The following is a 19420-nucleotide window of genomic DNA, read 5'->3' as shown; positions in this document are numbered from 1 at the left end:
AACAAAGCTCGTCCAAAGTACTCTTCTGAGATCACAATTCTTTTGTACTATAAATACCAATGAGAAAAAAGTTAGGAAAAGTAATGAACTGATTTCAACCTACTTCACATGAGAGTTGTCAGATTTAGAAAACTTTATTTGGGCTTAGTTTTATTATGTAACCTTAAACAAGCGTAGAGACTTCTATGAGAAGTAGGCGTGGTTATTCCTTTTTTAACATAAAACGCATCCTCGATTTGTGAGAATCTTTATGTACAATTATATAGGAGTTTTAAGTACGACAACAGACCGGCGATATAAGCTGCACAAGTGAAATCCCTGTTAGGATCGGCAATTTAAATAGATATCGAGAAAATATTTGGTCTTGTCATTCTGATCACATTCATACAAAAATCGCTATATGTATCTCAACTATTTTTAGGTATTACAAATAACCGTTAGGTGTCTATATTTTATAACCATTGTAATATCTTGCGTTAACGGCTGTTTTAGCTGTATTTATTTATTTCAGCAGCAATGTGGCATCATAAATCATAACCAAAATGATAAGACTGTTACTGTATACTGTATGTGATTGTGTATTATACGTTTAATTCTTCATGGTACTTCCAAATCAGCTTACCTTCCCATTTTTCTAACATTATAAATAAAAAATTGCAAAGTATTTACCGAGCACCTTATAAGGCAACAGATTACTAGGTCATTGATTTTTAATTCCACCCATTAAGAAGTATTACGGAAATGACAACAACTTAATTGTTATTATTGTTATTACTGCTTTCTTGTTGTATCGATGAGTTTCTGCACTTAGTGACGTGCGGAGTTCATTCACTTGGCAATTCAGTTAAATTGTTTATTGTTATCAGTGTTGTTGTTGTTTTCAATGGCACATTTTAGTTTTTTTATATGCATTGTATTTGTTGTTGTATTGTATTAACTTGCGTTTACTTTCTGTTTTTGTGCTTAGCTTTCTAAACATGTCGAGCAAAACACGAAAGAAATTCAAAATGGGAGAGGAGAGAAAAGCGAAGTAAAGTGAAGAAGTAATGATATATGAGTACAAGCGCAAAAGATAATGTTGGAGAGTTAGTGAGCTGGTGGAAAGTCAGACATGCAACAATTTAAACTTGCAGCACCAGCATATTCGAACATATTAGATAGATACAAATATGTGGTTGCATGACAAGCAGGTATTAAAGTAAGCAGATTAGGAAAGTCTAACAGTATTGGCATATTTTTCTAAGAGTATAGGTAAATAAATGCTGAGCTGCAAAACCGTTTAAGGCAATGTTACGAAGCGCGTGCGTGTAATTGTTGTTGAGTAGAATTATTTGCTAAGATTCGTATGGTATAAGCAGATGTTTATATGAAAGCGGTTAAGGTGAACTGTGATAGCATATTATTTACTTTAGAGTACTCAAGTAAATAAGTTTTTTATTTTATATGTTTACCTCCAGTAGTTAGATATAGTATTTAATATTTTGGTTGTATATTAAAATAAGTGACATTAAGTGTCTCTTAAAACTGTTAGTCTAAATAAAGACAGTTGAGTAGTTATGAGTAATTTGATTATGATAGAAGGCAAACTACACAAAAAACATTTTGAGCAAAAAGAAAACTATTTGAAAAAGACAAATTTTTGAATTTTTGAACTTGGAGTACAAGAAATTTCATATTTTCTAATAAAATTAAGCTAATACTAATATTATCTTATTTACAAAAAAAAAGTACTTATATGACTAATTTATACAAGGTGTATTCAGAAAATAACGGGAATTTTAACAATTAAAATTTCACAGGTTTAGAGAGTTCAATTGTCAAATTTTTTTTTGTTTATAATTTTGATATATGTACATACATACATGCCGCTGAAGTTGAAGATAAGATTGGTCAGCTGTATTCATTGCTTATTTTGTCTGTAGCAGCTGCTAAAGTTAGACGTGTTTTTATAAGCTTGGCGATGTTGTTTTGTTAAATTTCTACAAAAGTGTTACCTATATTGCTAACAGACAGGTAAATTTAAATTAAAAAAAATATAATATTGTATATACTTGTACATAAATATACATAAAGTAAAAAGAAATGTATCTCGCGTTGCATAAGTTCGATTGGGTTACACAATATAGTATTAGAAAGATAAAATTTTGTTTAAAAATATATTTTAAGATAGTTTTGTGATTGCTTGTGTTAAAGGCGAAAACGCAAGCCAAGTGGGTGAAAATGTGAATAGTGTTTATGGTCCTGATACTGTAGAAGTCAATCATGCGCAATTTTGGTTTCGTCGATTCCGTTCCGGTTTTTATTACCACTATTACTATTTCGATTGATCAAGAGCAAGGCATGACACAAAAAACCGTTTGGTGCCATGTAAATAACGCTAGTTATAAAAAGAAGCTCGATATATGGGTGTGAGCTCATAAGTGGTCAGCTTTGGCCATCAGGAAAGGAATTATGTTCCATCAAGGCAAATTCAAGCCACACACATCAATAGTGATGCGTCAGAAGCTCTAGGAGTATGGTTGATAGGTTTTTATGAATCCACCAATACAGTTTGGGCTAGGCATTAAGTCATTACTACCTGTTCTTGTCTATGGTGAATTATTTTAGATTTTGTGATAGAATAATTGAACATTTTCGAAGGAAGCTGTTTGCAAGCAGTTTCTTTATAATTTATTATATTTATTAAGAAATTTATTATTTTTTATATATTTTAAAGTTTTTTCTATATTTGAATTGTAGTTATATTTTTTTCAACATTGGTTGTAAGGCTATACTGCTGAAGTTGTGCACGATACTGTTTTATAAATCAACTATTGCCGAAGCTTATACGACTTGAGAGGTCGTAATAAAAATTTTAAATTATAAATTTTGACATAAAAAGCAATTTAAACGCAAATCTCAGTATGATATTCCATATTTACCTATAATCTAGTATTTTACATCGAAAATATAATTGAATAATTCGTTTGACCAAAAGTTTCTTCAATATCTTTAGAAATTTAGTTGTAGCAGCTTTATACCATATTCAAGCAGGTAAGGCCGTATGGTAATTCAACTTTTGGGTATAAACAGAGTACAGTCTAAAACGCTAAGATAAAAATTGGCGTTCTCTTGGGCATTATAAATGAAATGTTTTTTATTGAGATCTAAACTTAGCACTTCTCTACACAGAAATGCTTAAATGCCAAGCGAAGAAATATAGGAAGAGAACCGTTGTCATTACAGTCGCGTTTACGTAACCGTAACAGACTCGTATTTTTATGCGGAAAACACTATTAACTCGGAGGCCTTGCTCCAAATTATTTCAGGGATCTTTTCTGCCTCTGCCTCACAAATCACTTGCATGTCCTTCAGAGCGCGATTTGCATCTACTTTTACATTAACTATTATTTTGAACCTTCACATTATATTAAATTAAATTTGTTTGAATATATTTTTTTTGTTAGACATTTATTGCATAAACAGTTCGAATATAATATATGCATTGTTAAAAAAATCACTTAAGAGGTAATACCTAGTACTTTCCTAAAAGGTGACTTTAATTACCACTATAAAATATGATCGCAAACAGTTCACGTAAGAGAAAATAATTCTCAGAATATTGCAATTTTAGGCGCAATAATTGAGTTAATTGGCGCTTTTGTGTTGTGAGTAAGAATAAATTACATTTTACAATGTCTGTCGGAATAAAAAAACACCTAAAATAAGTTGAATGCTGTCATCACTAAGTAAATAATTTTCAAGTGATGAATTTTTCCGTTCATCTTCAATTTATATTTAATTATTTGTCAAATAAATTGCTTTCTCACGCTTTTTATAGATCTAATTAATGACTTCTAAATGACGGTTGTCTTTGAAATACGCAAAAGTTGACAGCATACACATTCATATTTACTAGTAACTGTATGTGTATATATTAAATGAGCACTCTAAGCACTCTAGCGCTCACCTAACACAGCACATTTCACTTTGGTATTCCCTAATTTGTTTATTATGCAATTAAAAGTAATTAATAAAGCAGCACACACACACACACAGGTGCAACAAAAATACAAAAATAAAAAAATAAAAATACTTAGCTGAAAAACTATTGTGCTTTAGAATTTTATAATCGCAATTTTATTATAAAGTTGTTATATGACACGTCATCTCCTAGTGGAATAGTACAGCAAGTATTATTTAATTTTAATTTGCGTTAGTAGTGCGGTTGGAACGGAAATGTGAAAACTTATAGCACTAGATATATGTAGTTAGGCTTAATTGATATTTTTCTGTTTTAATGGCAAAAAATTTTATCTTTAATTTTTTCTCTTTTTATAGATTGTGCATATGTTTGCGTATACGTAATGAATGCTCTTTTAGCGGCACTATGGTCTTGGCAAATGTATTGATTTCAAGCGTTTGTTCTCTATGACTTAGCTGTGATTGTGATGGGGAGAAAATTACTCTCGTTTATATTCGAAAAAAAAATTTAACAACTAGTTTACTTGAATTTTGGTTTTCTAATGGAGACACGGCAACGGAATCGTTGAAAATGTTACAGAAGTGCAGCAGATGTGTAATTTTGAGGGAGTCTACTTTATTGTGAACCGAAATATTTTACACCAACAATTAATCACGAGTTTCGGCTGTTAAGTAGATTATCTTACTAATTTATTAGATTTAGCAAAATTTCACCATACAAAAATGACACTTGTTAATCTCGACGCAGAGGATATATGAAGCTAATCTACTCGAAATCTCCCTGTGTTACTTTGATTGAGCGCCATCTGTTTGTCGGTAGGAAAATTTATTACTTATCACTGTTGATTTAGACATTACAAACTGTCAAAGTAAAAAAAAAAATTAAACAAAAAAATAATACAAAAAGTAAAAAATTAAAGCAATAAATAAGGAAAAATAGCAGCAGCAAATAGTATCACAAGAGGAGAGTAATGTGCAGTGAGGCTACTAAAGCCGATTTAATAGAGTTGTGGCGAGAAAAATTACGCACCTACTTGTACGTTCGGCTAGTCTTTTAAATCTCCAAGTGTGCAGTGAGAACAGTCTATATTAGTGAATAGGTTAAGTGTAATTAAATCACTTAAAATTTTTAATGGAAATTGGGTATTAGTGGCCCCAAGCATGAAGATCGTGAAGTTATCGACAACTTGCTGTATACGAGTCGTCCATCCAACTCTGTTAATGGCGATAACATTGAAAAAACAGAAAGATAGCAGAAAATCTTAAGATCTCTTTTAGATTGACTCAACACATTTGGTTAATGTTTTCGTTATGAAACGTGTCAATACTAGACTCGTACCAAAAGACCAGAATTTTTTGCAAAAACGATGTTGAGTATAGTTCCATATGAAATGCTTCGCATAGCAATGTAGCGGAGGACTCTACATTTATCAAACACTTAATTCTGTTGGCGAAACGTGGGTATTTGAATATGACGTCCAAACCGTCCAATAATCTAGCGAATCACGCATCTAAATATTAGTTGAAGCTGAAAAAACTTAAACTGAAGGCACACAGAAGGCCATCTCAGCCGAGACTTATAACAAGTACATGGAAAATTGTATTACGCGTTGACATGTTTGTATTAGCTGAAAAGGAGCCTAGTTTGAAGGCAATAATAATGTTGTCAGTCCGGGTCAAATTTGACCAAACTTAATGAATGCTGCTCACTGCCAACGCAGTCAAGAAGTCGAACTTGTCTTGTTTGTCAATAAAGTTACAATTATTAATTTTTCTATACAATCTAAAACTTAAGTCATATTGAAAATTAGGCATTTCTTTGGAAGTGTAAAAATTCTCATGTAAACAAGCTAATAAAAGCGTTTAAAAAATATATGGCAAATTAGATTTAAAGTAATATTGACTCTAGCGTCATCCAAATATAATATAAACTAAATTGGATTATATACAATATATGGTTTTTGGCCTAAATTCTTTTATTACGGGATGAATATATAAATTTGTATTAAAAAATCGAAATTGTTATCAAAAATCGTATTTCTTCGATCATTACATGACAAATATATCTAAGAAGGTCGTGTGGATATTTCTAGTCGATCGCAAAATATTCTCAATTCGATTTTTTGAAATTCACAAATAGATATAACCGCTTATTTAATTGGGTGTTCAAATCTATTTCAATCCTATAATCACCTAAAGGCTAAATTTTGTCTCTGAACCTTTAATTATATATTTTTTATGATGTAAAATTCTGGCAAATGGTTCGTTATTCCTTTTGTTATAAGAGACATTATAAGATCGAAAAATATGGTTACATTTTTTAATATAATTCACCATAACGAAGATGACTATTAATTTTTTTTTTGAATTTCTTTCACTAATTGCATGTAGGCATACGTACGTATACATACGTACAAGTATATATATATATATAAATGCATAAACGTTTCATATTTAGAAAAAAATTTGATTTCGTATTTTTAATGGGTATAATACGGAAATTAAAAAGCAGTAATTATTATAATCATTGTTAAACAATTATCTGAACGCGATTGTGTTTGATGCGCAGACAATGTTTAAAATATCAATTTAAATTTTTGCTTATTGAAATAGCTCAATAATAACGGAGAATTTCCGTTGTTCAATGTTGTTTTAATAATCAAAATCAATATATACTTCACACGATGTGTGTCAGAAGTGAATTGAATGTTAGTTTATACAATTTAAAGCACAGTTATATTCTATTATTAGATAATTTACATACAATTGAAAAGCAATTATGTAGTCACAATTGAGCAAATTAAATGATTATCACTTGACTGCTCATGGATGCGCAGCTTTTAAAAGTAAGGTTAGAATTATTAATTTCTACCAATGCCCGCCTATTCATAATTTTCTTATTCATTCAGAGCCTTGGAAGCGGCATGAAAAGTCGTAGAGAATCTATTTAAAATTCCACCTTCGACCAACAATTTTAAGAACTATTTATTTTTAAATGATATCAACAAATAGTTTGTAACAATTATTTAAATTTTTTATTATAAAAATATGAAAAATAGTTAAATCTATAAACAAAAAAAAATCCGAAAATTAAAATTTTTTATTGTTTATAAAAAGTAGTAAGCAGGGAAGCTAAATTTAGTGGAACTTTATATATATGTACATATGTATGTATATAGTATATATAAGGTCTTGTAAAAAGAAATCTATTATTTTTCTAAAAGATAGTTTTAGTTTAGAAATGTCATACTACAAATTATTTTCAGACAGTTCAGCGATTGAATGAGCACGCGTCAAAGATGGAAAGAATTCGATAAGGCGAAAAAGTAAGCCAGATGACTGTAAATAATATTATTTATGGTACTGATACTGTAACGGCCAATCACGCGAAATTTTGGTTTTGTTCTGGTAAATATGATATCAAAGTTGAATCACGCTCTGGAAGGTAAATTGTAGAAAATGTGAAGAAAATAATGAAAATTGTTGAGTCCGAACACCACGTAAGCACTGTTTCGAATGCTCAAAAGCTGAACATGGTACAAAAAAACCGTTTGTAACCATTTAAGCTACTGGTAATAATAATAATAGTAATAAGCGGAAACGGTTGTGGTCGAATTGCGGTGAGCTGGCGTAAACTGTGGCCAAGGCAAGATTGCTAGTCAGTAAGGTTTTCTTATGTGTTTGGTGGGGTTGGCATTTACTATGAGCTGCTTTCCTACAGCCTCTCTTAACTCTTAATTCGGATCTGTACAGTCAACGCTTGGACGCTCTGAATAACGCAAACGCCCAGAAGCCGTCAGCTTTGGTCAAAAGAATAGGAATTGTGTTCCTTCAAGATAACTTTGTAGAACTCTATGAGAGTGGCGTATCTGACCTACATATATCGATTCATTCTAGCTATGCTGAATATAACCTTTAATTCAATGAAAAAATGTTACAAATCATTATTTAACTGATTTACGACTGTGTTTTCAGGAAATATATAGATACATTTGTTTTTGGCAGGTACTATTAACTACATCTGTTTTGTAATTAGCTAACTGATAAGGGGCTAATAATACTGTTATTAGTTTTTTAATCGCAAATTTATAGATAAAAAAATATTCAAGAATTTACTATAGTTTTTGTTATTGTACATACTTAAAACAGCTGTGTATATGTCTGTTTCTGGTATTTCAAATGCAGCACAAGTGTTTCTACCTAATGAGAGGTAAGTAATCGATAAGAAGATTTGTTTTATTTTATGAAATATTTATTTTATAAATACATATATACTGCATGTGATACCCTAAATAGCTATTAGATGTAGAGCCTACTTAATAAGTTATTTGGTTTCTCTGTAGACAGCTACAAATTTAGAATATAAAAATGTGGTTTAATTATTATTTTAAAATTCTTAACAGTAATTAACTTCACCTTTTTGCAGTTATATAATCGAAAAGTTTATCAGTTTGTAATCACAGAGTGAATAAAGCGTATGTTGACATTGACATTTAATTATTATTACCTTTTTGTATTTACATTTTTTTTACTTTAATTCTTTCTTTATTTAACTTCTTTCATAGTTTAAATTTACTAGTCTCTCGAAAAAAAATCTCTCAGCGATCAGCATCTCGCGAAAATTTCAGCTGATTGTACCCACACATATAAGAAACAGTTTTTAGAAGCGGAAATGAGTTTGAATTAATCTGATACTTAAATCATTCAAGATCATTTATAGTAGTTAAAACCCAATAACGATCATATTTCAATCTGCAGATATTGTTTATATTCCTTCTAGTAATCAACTGTTCAACGTCTAAAAAACACTTTATCGAATCCAATAATTTGGTAACATATCTTAACAAATTTTTACGACACTTTGGTTCTTTTTATTGGATCCTGTTTTCTATGAATCTTAACACTCTAGCTATAGGAATAAACAAACCAAAAAGCGTTATACAAAAAGTTAGTTGGAAAGATTAATTTTGAAGTGTTCTTTCTATTTTTACAGTCTAACATATATCATAATCTATAATCATATATACAAATATATTATACATACACAAAACATATTTTGTGTGCATGATTTTTTATCTCGCCACATTTATGGCCCCAGACGCGTTCGATAGTGGCTGACTATAATTTCAATAGAGCCAGTTGGTAAATTACGTTAATCTACTGCCGGTGGCCACATAAATTGCTGGTAAATGTGAAAAAAAATTCCGACAAATTTTTGCTTGGCAATCACCTAAGCGCGGATATTAGTCACGATAAACTTGAACTTCAGCAGGTTGAAGCTAAATTTCGAATATTTTTTTAAACAAACAAGAAATATGGTTGGCATAAAAATATACATAAACACACACATATATGTGTATGTATGTGTGTTTAGCCGGCGAAAACCGCACTACGCAGCGCGTAAAACGTGACTACAACAAACTAAAACATTCAAACATTCAATTAAATCACCGGTGAAGTCAAAACAGAGTTGATGACACTCGACGTGCAACGGTCAGTAGTCCCGGCGGTAGCCGAACACACCAATTCACATGTGAATAAATGCTATAAGTATTGTATATGTGTAATCAGTCGAGAGAAAAAAATTGCAGCGTGAAACACATAAATTACCCGAAGGAAGTTTGCCGAAGATGGAAAAGTACAATTTGCAGAAGTTGAAAATGTGAATGTAACTTTCTTGATTTATTCATTCACTTTTAATGATCGTAAGTTTATTTTTTTAATTTTTTATTTATTTTTTTTTACTATTTTCATTATTTGTGGGTTTCTCCAACACCTACGGCTGTGGGTAGATTGTAAAAAACATTATATTATATGTATATACATATAAACATTTGATATTTTTAATTGCTATCAAAGGAAACGCTGCGCAAAAGCACGCACACATAAATACATTTTTCCAGCAGCGGCTTAACTGTTTCAAGCGATATTGTGGAATATTCGCGAGATTTTATTTAAAGAGCTTATAGTGTTAGGAAAGTTATATTACATATATAATATTAAGTATGGCAGAGGTGTAGGTAAGCAGTACTAGAAAGGGTTGTGAGCGAGGTGAGGCTTCGAAATCGTGTGGTTAGCTAAAACAGGGAAAGTATGTAGCATATAACTATGAAATATATACATATAAATTCATAAATATGCATTTTTGTTTGAACTATTATTTTCTGACAACAGTATTGAAATATTTTTTAATTTTAATAATTTCTGAGTAAGGGCAAAATCACAAGAAATATTTAAAAAAATGTTTAAAATTATTTTTTATTTACTAAATAAATTAATTTTTAGACTGTAAAAAAATGAAACTTTTCAAATTTCTTTATGTAAATTGTAAAACTAACTCCAAAATTATATTACAGAATGTTAAAGGTTGTTTTTTTCGAGGTATAGAACTTTAAGTTGGCATTACTGTTCAAGATGGCGACCGATTTAACAGCTGTCAAGTGATTTACTCTCAATTTGGTTTGTTTGTCAATCGAGTAATCCATCGATGTTTTATTACAATTTAAAGTTCTATTCCTTAAAAAAAAAACACCCTTTCAAGTTTCAAAAGCTTCAAAAGCATCAACACCAAGTGTTGGATTTTAGTGAGAACAGTCCGTAGTCTTTTTATAATATACCGAGAGATCGAACATTAAATCTAGTTATATCTCTCACTACCGTTCGGTTAATCTTACACTACCGTAAACCGTGGATAAAGCTCACATAAATAATTTCAAACAAATTTTTTATACCATTGTAAAGAAAAACTAAGAGAAAACGTTAAGAAAATCTTGAAAAGCGAAAATTCAATTTCTTGCAAACCCTTATTTAATAAAAACAAAAAAAAGTTTAATTTTGGTTGCACCGAAGGTAGAATACGCTTCAAAAATAAAAAACGTTCCATACAAGAACGTGATTTTGATCGTTCAGTTTGTATGGCAGCTACATGCTATAGTGGTCCGATATTGGTGGTTCCGAAAAATTAGTACTTCTAAAAAATGGTTACTTCTTGGGGAGAAAAAGGATGTGTGCAAAATTTCAGATCGATATCTCAAAAACTAAGAGACTAGTTCGCGTGCATATATACAGCCAGACGGACAGAGAGAAGTTCATGGTTAAATCAACTGAGCTCGTCACGCTGATCATTTACAAGTATATATATTTTTATAGCGTTTCCGACGTTTAATTCTGGGTGTTACAAACTTCGTGCAATATTTCTGATGATGCCGGGAAGCGTTATTAGTATTGTCTCACACAGAAGAAGAGTTTCTACAATAAATTAACATTACCTCGAATTGCGTTGGTTCATAATTTATTGGCCAGAGGCTGTATAGTCACAAATTATTTAAAAATATCTTTCTAAAAATTGCTTTACCTTTAATAGCAATATGCCTAACCCTCATACCCCTAATTATATAACCGCCTGCGCCTCTGATATATATTATATTATATCTGTACTTTAAACTGTCTTTTTATTTATTTTTTTTGCAATAAAATGTGTATTTGTTTGGCATAAATATAAGCGTGAAAAGGGGTTAAGAAGTTAAATTGAATTCAGACGTTAACTGTTTTTGTGATCTCAAAATTTTACGATGACATCAATGACTGCAAACGACGGCTGCATATTTATTCAACATTCTTTGTTTACATGCTTGCAAATACAAAAATATATACATACATATACATAAATCATACACATATATAAACGAATACGAATATATGAATCTATATAGCTTTATATATATTATATATGTCAGTACGTATATCATTATGAAAACAGTGCAGGTAAATAATGATCTGCTTGTTTTGCGGCGTAAGAATTATTCCAGGCTTATAAAAACAACAGAGTGCAAGAAAATGTTTATGTATGCATTTCACGTTGACCAAAATAAATACAAAAACAAAAAAAAATGTAATAATTTATATTCTGTTCTCTTGATAAAATGTTATATTACTCTAACTTAAAAAAAAGCACTTTTAATTTATTTAAGTATAACAATACAAATGTGGTTAAATGGCAGTATATATAATATATATTGTAACACCCAGAAGGAAACGTCGGAGACCCTCTAAAATATATATATAAATCATCAGCATGATGAGCTGAGTTGATTTAGCCATGTCCCTCTGTTCGTCCGTCCGTCCGTCTGTATATAAGCAAACAGTCCCTCAGTTTTTAAGCTATCGATCTGTAATGTTGCACTTGCCCTTTTTTCACCAAGAAGCTGCTCATTTGTCGGAACGGCCGATATTGGACCACTATAGCATAGAGCTGCGATACAAACTGAACGATCGGAATCAAGTGCTTGTATGGAAAACTCTTTCATTTCACGAGGTATCTTCACGAAATTTGGCACAGAATATTATTTAAAGCAATAGTGCAAGCTAAGAAGAAATTGTACAGATCGGATGTCTATAACATATAGCTGCCATATTAACTGAACGATCGGAGTAAAGTCCTTGTATGAAAAACTTTTTCATTTGACGAGTTATCTAGACGAAATTTGGCATTAGTTATTTTCTAAGGCAAGAATATAATCTCCGAAAAAATTGTTTTGATCGGATCGCTATGTCATACAGCTATCATATAAACTGAACGATTGGAGTAAAGTGGCTGCTTGGAAAAAAATTTTATTTTTTATTGCCGATTCACGAAATTAAATCTGAATCAAGTTATTGTGAGGAACCTTTGTAGCTGTAAAGGGTATAATAGCAACCGAAGTTAACGTTTTTTCTTGTTTAACTTGAAATTAAAGCAATAATTAAAGATTTTACAAAATATTTGGAGATATTTCATTAATTTTTTGTTTTAATTTGTAATTTATTAAGTTGTGTTAAAAATGATCAAAAATTTTGAAATTGATTACGATTCAGCACATCATATTACATATATATACTCGTACATATGTACAACATTTTTAGCTGCTGCTATCAGATATAACCAATTTATAACCAAAATTAAAATTTTTTTCTGCATAAGTATTTTCTATTTTATATCGTTTTTTCTTTCACCAACTTACGAAAAGTGATTTTACGTTTTTTCTGCATTTTAAGTGACGTTATAGATATAGGTCGTTCTGCTCTAATATTCGACACATTACACACTATTGTTTAGTAAACTAAAAAATTGGTTTTCTGCAAAGTCGTTAGCAAATAATGAAAAATGTCTAAACGCAACCCACGATTATTGAATTTGAATGGGGAGTTTAGTATTTAACCGCATTGACTACTTTTATTGTTGCCAATTTTCTTTAAATTGTATTTGCTATTGTCCAATTCTTTTCTACTAAAAATTGTTTAATGTTTCAAATTAGATTTATGGTCTTATGGCTTCAAAGTCTCACTTTTGAATACAATCCATATAAATGTAAGGTGTTTTTTTTAGGTATATAATTTTCTAAAGCCGCAGCTTTCAAACTTATTGTCAATGTAAACAAATGTAGTGCAGATTATGTCTAACAATGGAAGAACATTCTAAACTCTTGGATATTACTTTAAAAAACTTGCTAATTGCACGGTAAATTCTGAAAGAACTTTGCACTCATCAAAGAAGAGAAATATTTTTTCCAGCTAGTATGTCAATACCAGCATAGTGCAACAAGTCACAAAAAAAACGTTAACTTCGGTTGTACCGAAGCTCAATACCCAAACAAATACAAAGGCTTCTTACAAGAACTTGAATTCGATCGATGAACAATTTTTGTGGAGAATACATTGTTGCCTTAACCATAACTCGTGCCTAATTTCGTGAAGACCTCGTCAAATAGAAAAGTTTTCCATGCAAGCACTTGATTCCGATTGTTCAGTTTGTATGGCAGCTATATGCGTTCCGATAAATGAGCAGCTCCTTAGTAAAAAATGGACAGGTGCAGATCGATAGCTTAAAACCTGAAGGACTAGTTTGTATATATACAAAAAGACAGACAGACAGACGGACATGGCTAAATCAACTTAGTCATCATGCTGATCATTTATGTATATATTTTATAGGGTCTGCAACGTTTCCTTCTGGGTGTTAGAAACTTCGTGGCAAACTTAATATACCCAGTTCAGGGTATAATAATCAAAGCTGTGACATCTTATAAATATTTATTTTGAAAATGATTAATGATTCATGATTCAAGTAATGGAAGGAAATTATTAAAAGGCAGCATTATAAAATATTTATAAAAATTAGAAGAAAATTGATTTAAATAGCAAAGTAAACAACGAAAACAAATGTGATTAATTAGTTTTTTCAATAATACTCAATTTAACTCATTTAATTTTATGTAAATAAACAAAAAATGCTTAGTTCTCGTTAATTTGTATAATTTAACCAAAATATTTAACTTCAGTTGTGTTAATTTTAAATATATATTTTTAAAAAGTTGAGACAAATGTTTCGTTTTATTCTTGCATGTTCTTGGGATCACAAAAAAAAACAGTAATGATTCTCAGCAAGTTCTTGCATTCCCTTTTAAGTGTTTTTTTTTTTTTTAATATAAGTCTTAGTTGTTTCGAAGGATCCTTATTTTTAACAGCTCCAAGTTCAATTTACAACTTTTTGTAACAATCCTTTTGGACTCTTTGTCCAATCCCCGTATACCTAATATAATAAATTCCGAAAAGTTAGATACCTAATTTGGGATTTTACTGTGATAGCTTCCGTACTTAAGTGTGACTCAACTATAAATACGTACATTGCAAAAACCTAAAAGAAGCGTTAAGAAAGGGATGAGCGATTCAACTTACAAGAGATTTGTTTAAAATCGGACTTAAGAAATTTATACCAACTTTGAATACATTTGTAGTAGGACTCTCTAGTACAATAATTAGCAAAATTAAAAATAATGAGAAGATCACATAAATACAAAGCTCTATGGATTTCTGAGAAATTCGTACTTTCAACTGTATAAACCGTCATATATTGCACAATACAAAGGTAGTATCCGCAGTCCGGAATGGAACCTTACAAGAAAGTAAGGTAAATCATTTAAAGTGGAATATACATATGAATATGAATCCGGTGACTTGTAGCTGTCGTAGTGTAAGGTGCGTTTAATCTAAACTCAGTTATCATACTTATAAAATTCGCAACATTTGCAAGATTAAATAATCAGAAATTAAAAAAAAAGAAAAAAAAAACAAGAACTAGAAAGTATATGTTTAAGGTAAATGTATTAAAAATTTTAAACTAGTAAGAAAATATTTCTCAAAGCTCGTTTAACCATCCACCTTAATTTCGAAAATGTGATATTATTGGAACTAATATTTGACACTTTAGTGACTTCATTTGATATTATCAAAGCAGGAGTGTGTGAGTAGTGTGCCATTATAAAATATATTCAGTTTTTTCAGGGCTACAAAATTTTTGCAGGACTTCATTACTGCACAAGTCTTTGCCAATCCTTACATTAGCTAATACCCGAAGTGTAGATAATTATATATCTTTTAGCGAAGATTTCATTTTGTCCATCCATATGTCGGAGCATTAATGCTATACCCTAATATATAAACCATTTTAGCAAAAACTTATTAGGGGAGAGAAATTGAACACCTGTAAGCAAACTTCTGTTGATCATTAATAATGCTTTAAGTGCAGTGATTTAAACATTTGATTTGCTGAGACCGTGCTCACAGAAGTCGATTTTGTTTTCTTCGGCCTAACAATAACGCTCAACACCTTTTACTGGTACAAAAGTGAAATTATTGTAAATAAAGAAACCTGAATTATTATTATATTGAAAAACCAATTGTTGTTTTCTGGAAAAAAAAAATTTATTACCTTTTATGAAAACCAAGTGAAATTGTTGTCTGTTTTCAAATTTCATCTACAATTCACATTTTTCGAAAACACAAATATAATAATGCAGACATACATATGTATGTACGCCTGTCTAACAATGCCTAATGTGGCATTGAATATTGAACAAGTGTTTTGCCGAGACCCACTATAAGGTGTTTCCCAATAGCCATTTAACAATATTTTGTTCAAGATTTTTTATTTTTTCTAACAATTTACTTACCGCGTTTCTCCTCCATTGCTGCTTTGTTATGATTTTAAGTGGTGCTTTGGCGATACGATTATTTGTTGGTGGAAATAAATATGTTTTCGCAATGCGAATTTTGTGTTAGCGAAAAAAAGTGTTTTCGTTTTGTACTTTTAATTTGGTGCTGTTTAGTAAAAATCACAATGGCACTTGTCTGCAATTAAAAGCGTTGCAAAATAACAACAAATCAGCTAACGAATGTGGGTTGACTATATACGTGTGTGTGTGTCTGTTTTTCAATACGAAAATTTGCTCAGGGCTAGTTGTAGCTATAAGAAATGCGTCTGAGTTGGCATTCGATGAAATGAAAGTCACAATTAAATCAACGCTTCAACGCGCACAATAGCGTGTATGTGTGTGAGTGTGTGTGTGTTGGTGGATGTGCAGGCGCGTGCGAGTGGGCGCCATAAAATCAAAGTTAAAAGTTGGTGGAAGGCATAAATGAAATAAAACCAAATATAGTGGCAAAATTGTTTGTTGCAATTTCACTTGAGCAATTGTTGGCGTACACATATTGTCCATCAAGCGGCTGCAGCTAACTGTTAATGTATTTGGCAATGTATAATCAACACAAAAAATAGTTATAGTATTCGTAAAAACCAAATGCTTGCAAAGAAAACGAAAGTGCGGCTCGTGCAGCTGCCAAAGTGTTACGCTTCAATTGTTCGTAGGTGTTTTGGTAAAAGTAAAAAAACAAAAAAATTTGCCGACTTTTTTTAGCGCACAAATTGCAATCTTCAAATTATTTGCGCGCAACATCCGCCAACACACAAAATTTTCACAAAAAAAATTCGAACACGAAAACACAAAGAAAGTTTTCTCAAAACCTTTAATTTTTTTAGAAATTAAAAACCATTAATTTGTAGTGTTTTAAAGAAAACCTAATTTGTTTTATTAAATAACTAATTTAATATACAAAACGTTAGTATTTTTATAAAACCGATTTTTTTTTTATATAAAACCGATTTTTGTTTATATAAAACCGATTTTTTTTTATATAAAACCGTTTTTTTTTTTAATTATAAAAACCGATTTTTCAAATTTATTTTTATAGAAACTTATTTTCTTTTATTAAATAACTATAATGTTTATGATAAAAACCGAAATTTAAAACAAAAACGTAAATGGTTTTATATATAAGAACGATTTTTTTTTATAAAAAACGATTTTTTTTTTAATTTAAAATTTTATAATTTAAATTTTTTGTAAGAAGTTTTATAAAACCGTAATTTTTTAAACCGAATTTATTTGTAATAAAAAACCGTAATTTTTTTTTATTAAAAAAATTGCGATATGTTTTATAAAAAACCATGAGCTACGATTTCCATATTTTAATTAGTTTGTATTTTTTTGTTTAACAACCTTCTATGCTGGTGATAACCATGTGTTGTCGTTGTTGTCCGTTTACTTTCAAACTCAATCTGGCTTATCTAAGCCAAGTAGCGATTCGATCACACTTTTGCAGGCACTTTCAGTTAATTTACGCGTAATTTCTACACTTAAAAATTTGTAATTTTCGAGAGTCTTTAGTTTTTATTTTCACTTTTTAGGCATACAATTTTTTTCAATTGAAAAATTGTTTGAAATTTTGCAGCGTTTGTTGTTGCTTTGTATTCGCGTTGCTACCACGTTCGGTGTTCGAGCGTAAATAAACATAGTCTGCAGTTGATTTCAGCTGATATAGTGGTTTGCAGCGCAAAAACGGCGCGCACACCAGCAGCAGCAGCAACAGCAGCAGTAGCACAAACAGCCCACAGCAAAAAGCTAACAGACGAGCGACCGGCACCAAGCGTTAGCGTCGTGTGTTAGCGTTAGTGTCAGTTTCAGTCGCAGTCAATCAAGCCGGTTAAACCATGCCATTCTGTTCGGCAGTGAGCCACTCAAGTCAGCTGCTTGGCAAACGGCCAACTTGTCCAGTTAGCAGTGATGTTTACAGCGGCATTAGTAGTGCCGGCAGCGATAGCATAAGCAGCAGAAAGAGTTAGTTAGTTAGTGGCCTAACATAACAGCTGACGCGATGTACAGCTTCGTGGCGTCGTTGACGTCGGCTGCGTCTGTTATGCTGTCGTTGGTGGTAAGTGAAGAGACCAACTAACAGTGTGCTATTTTGGAGTTACTTGCAGAAAGATTGAATAACGTGTGTGAAATGGTAAAATTAACGGCGGAAGTTACAACTGAATGAGAGGTTATGGCTGAATTCAGAAATATAAGAGCTTTTAAGGACTATTTACTTAAGCGTCAATATTATTAAATAGATTTCAGAAAAAAAGTAAATAATTTTAAACACATTTTGAAAGTTCAAAATCAGCATATAAAGATCTACGATTACGGCTAAATCACCGATATTGTAGAAGGTTTCTTTGCGATAATATGTCTCTGGATAGCACGAGAAAGTGTTTCTAATTAAATTTTTCCAACGTTTGGAGGTTGACTGTAAGTTTTCGAATTTTCGAAGTTTGAAACGAATTTGGTAGCTGATAAAGCTTCAGTGTATTGATAGCAAGTTCAATTTTCCTTTCTTTTGGAGAACTCGAGAGAGACACTTTCAATGCCAAAGTAAGTTCCGATACAAAAGTAATGTATTTTCCATTCTTCGTCCGGATATTTGCAAATTTTCGAAATTTCAATTGAAAATATTGGTGAAAATTTGACGTTTATATGGCACATATATATTACTTTTTTATTTTTTGACCAACAATGGGATGCAAATGAATATTAAGGACTATTTAGAAAATTCGAAACTTGGTTTAGAATTTCAGTGGGTAAAGTATTTAACCAGTTTTACAAGTAACATTTTTATCCATAGAAAGTTTGTTATGGAAGTATTTGAATATAATATATTGAGATGGAATTGACCGTTGTGACTATTATTTTGTATCCAGAACTAAGCCAATTATGATGAGACTATTTTTTTAACGGTCTAGGACTTACATAATTAGAGGCTGTTGTTTTATGAAAAAATTAAGAAAAAGTCGTTAGAAACTCATCCGAGTCTTTATATCCGATTTAGCATAAGAAGAGATTATATTGACAACACACTTTACTAAATCTTTATTATTCACTGAACAGGGTACATTAAGTTTGCCACGATATTTGTAACACCCAAAACGAACTATCGAAGTATATATAAATTATTAGCTTGAGGAGCTGAGTCGAATTAGTCATATACGTCCGTTTGTAGATACGCGACTTAGTCTCTCAGTTTTTGAATATCGATCCGCACATATTTTTCTACCCAAGAAGCTGCTCATTTGTTGGGCCCGTCGAACAACTACGTATATACGCTACGCTACAATCAACAACAACAATTGACCGATCCAAATCAGAATACAGATCTTTTTGTACTTTCTTATGCTATAAAAAAACCGACTGGCGCGATATTGAGAATTATATCCAAAACTCTGATGACCCGGTGTAAAGAATATTCGGTTGGATTATAAACATTT

At 31.0% G+C, this 19420-nt stretch overlaps 1 protein-coding gene and 1 long non-coding RNA gene across 3 annotated transcripts in view; one reads left to right on the top strand and one right to left on the bottom strand.

Moving 5' to 3' along the window:
• The window catches only part of Drip (aquaporin homolog protein drip), a 73885-nt gene extending 56244 nt beyond the window's left edge, over nt 1-17641 (bottom strand). Inside the window, exons 1-2 of one of the 2 annotated variants that reach the window (XM_070108729.1) lie at nt 17337-17640; nt 15951-16128 (exon numbers count right to left, since the gene is read on the bottom strand). In XM_070108729.1, the coding sequence (XP_069964830.1) occupies nt 15951-15966 (16 nt within the window). In that variant the 5' untranslated portion in view covers nt 15967-16128; nt 17337-17640. Of the gene's footprint in view, nt 1-15950; nt 16129-17336 lie in introns of both variants that reach the window. The other variant, XM_070108728.1, reaches the window with a different exon arrangement.
• LOC138857140 (uncharacterized) lies at nt 1866-4481 on the top strand. The gene is made up of 2 exons (XR_011396140.1): nt 1866-2013; nt 4321-4481. It is a non-coding gene; the product is annotated as an uncharacterized lncRNA (long non-coding RNA).
• Nucleotides 17642-19420: the final 1779 nt, after the last annotated feature.

This window comes from Bactrocera oleae, chromosome 4, assembly GCF_042242935.1.
Source record: "Bactrocera oleae isolate idBacOlea1 chromosome 4, idBacOlea1, whole genome shotgun sequence".
Taxonomy (NCBI): domain Eukaryota; kingdom Metazoa; phylum Arthropoda; class Insecta; order Diptera; family Tephritidae; genus Bactrocera; species Bactrocera oleae.
The sequence above is the reverse complement of the archived record's forward strand: the minus strand, read 5'-3'. Positions and strand labels throughout refer to the sequence as shown.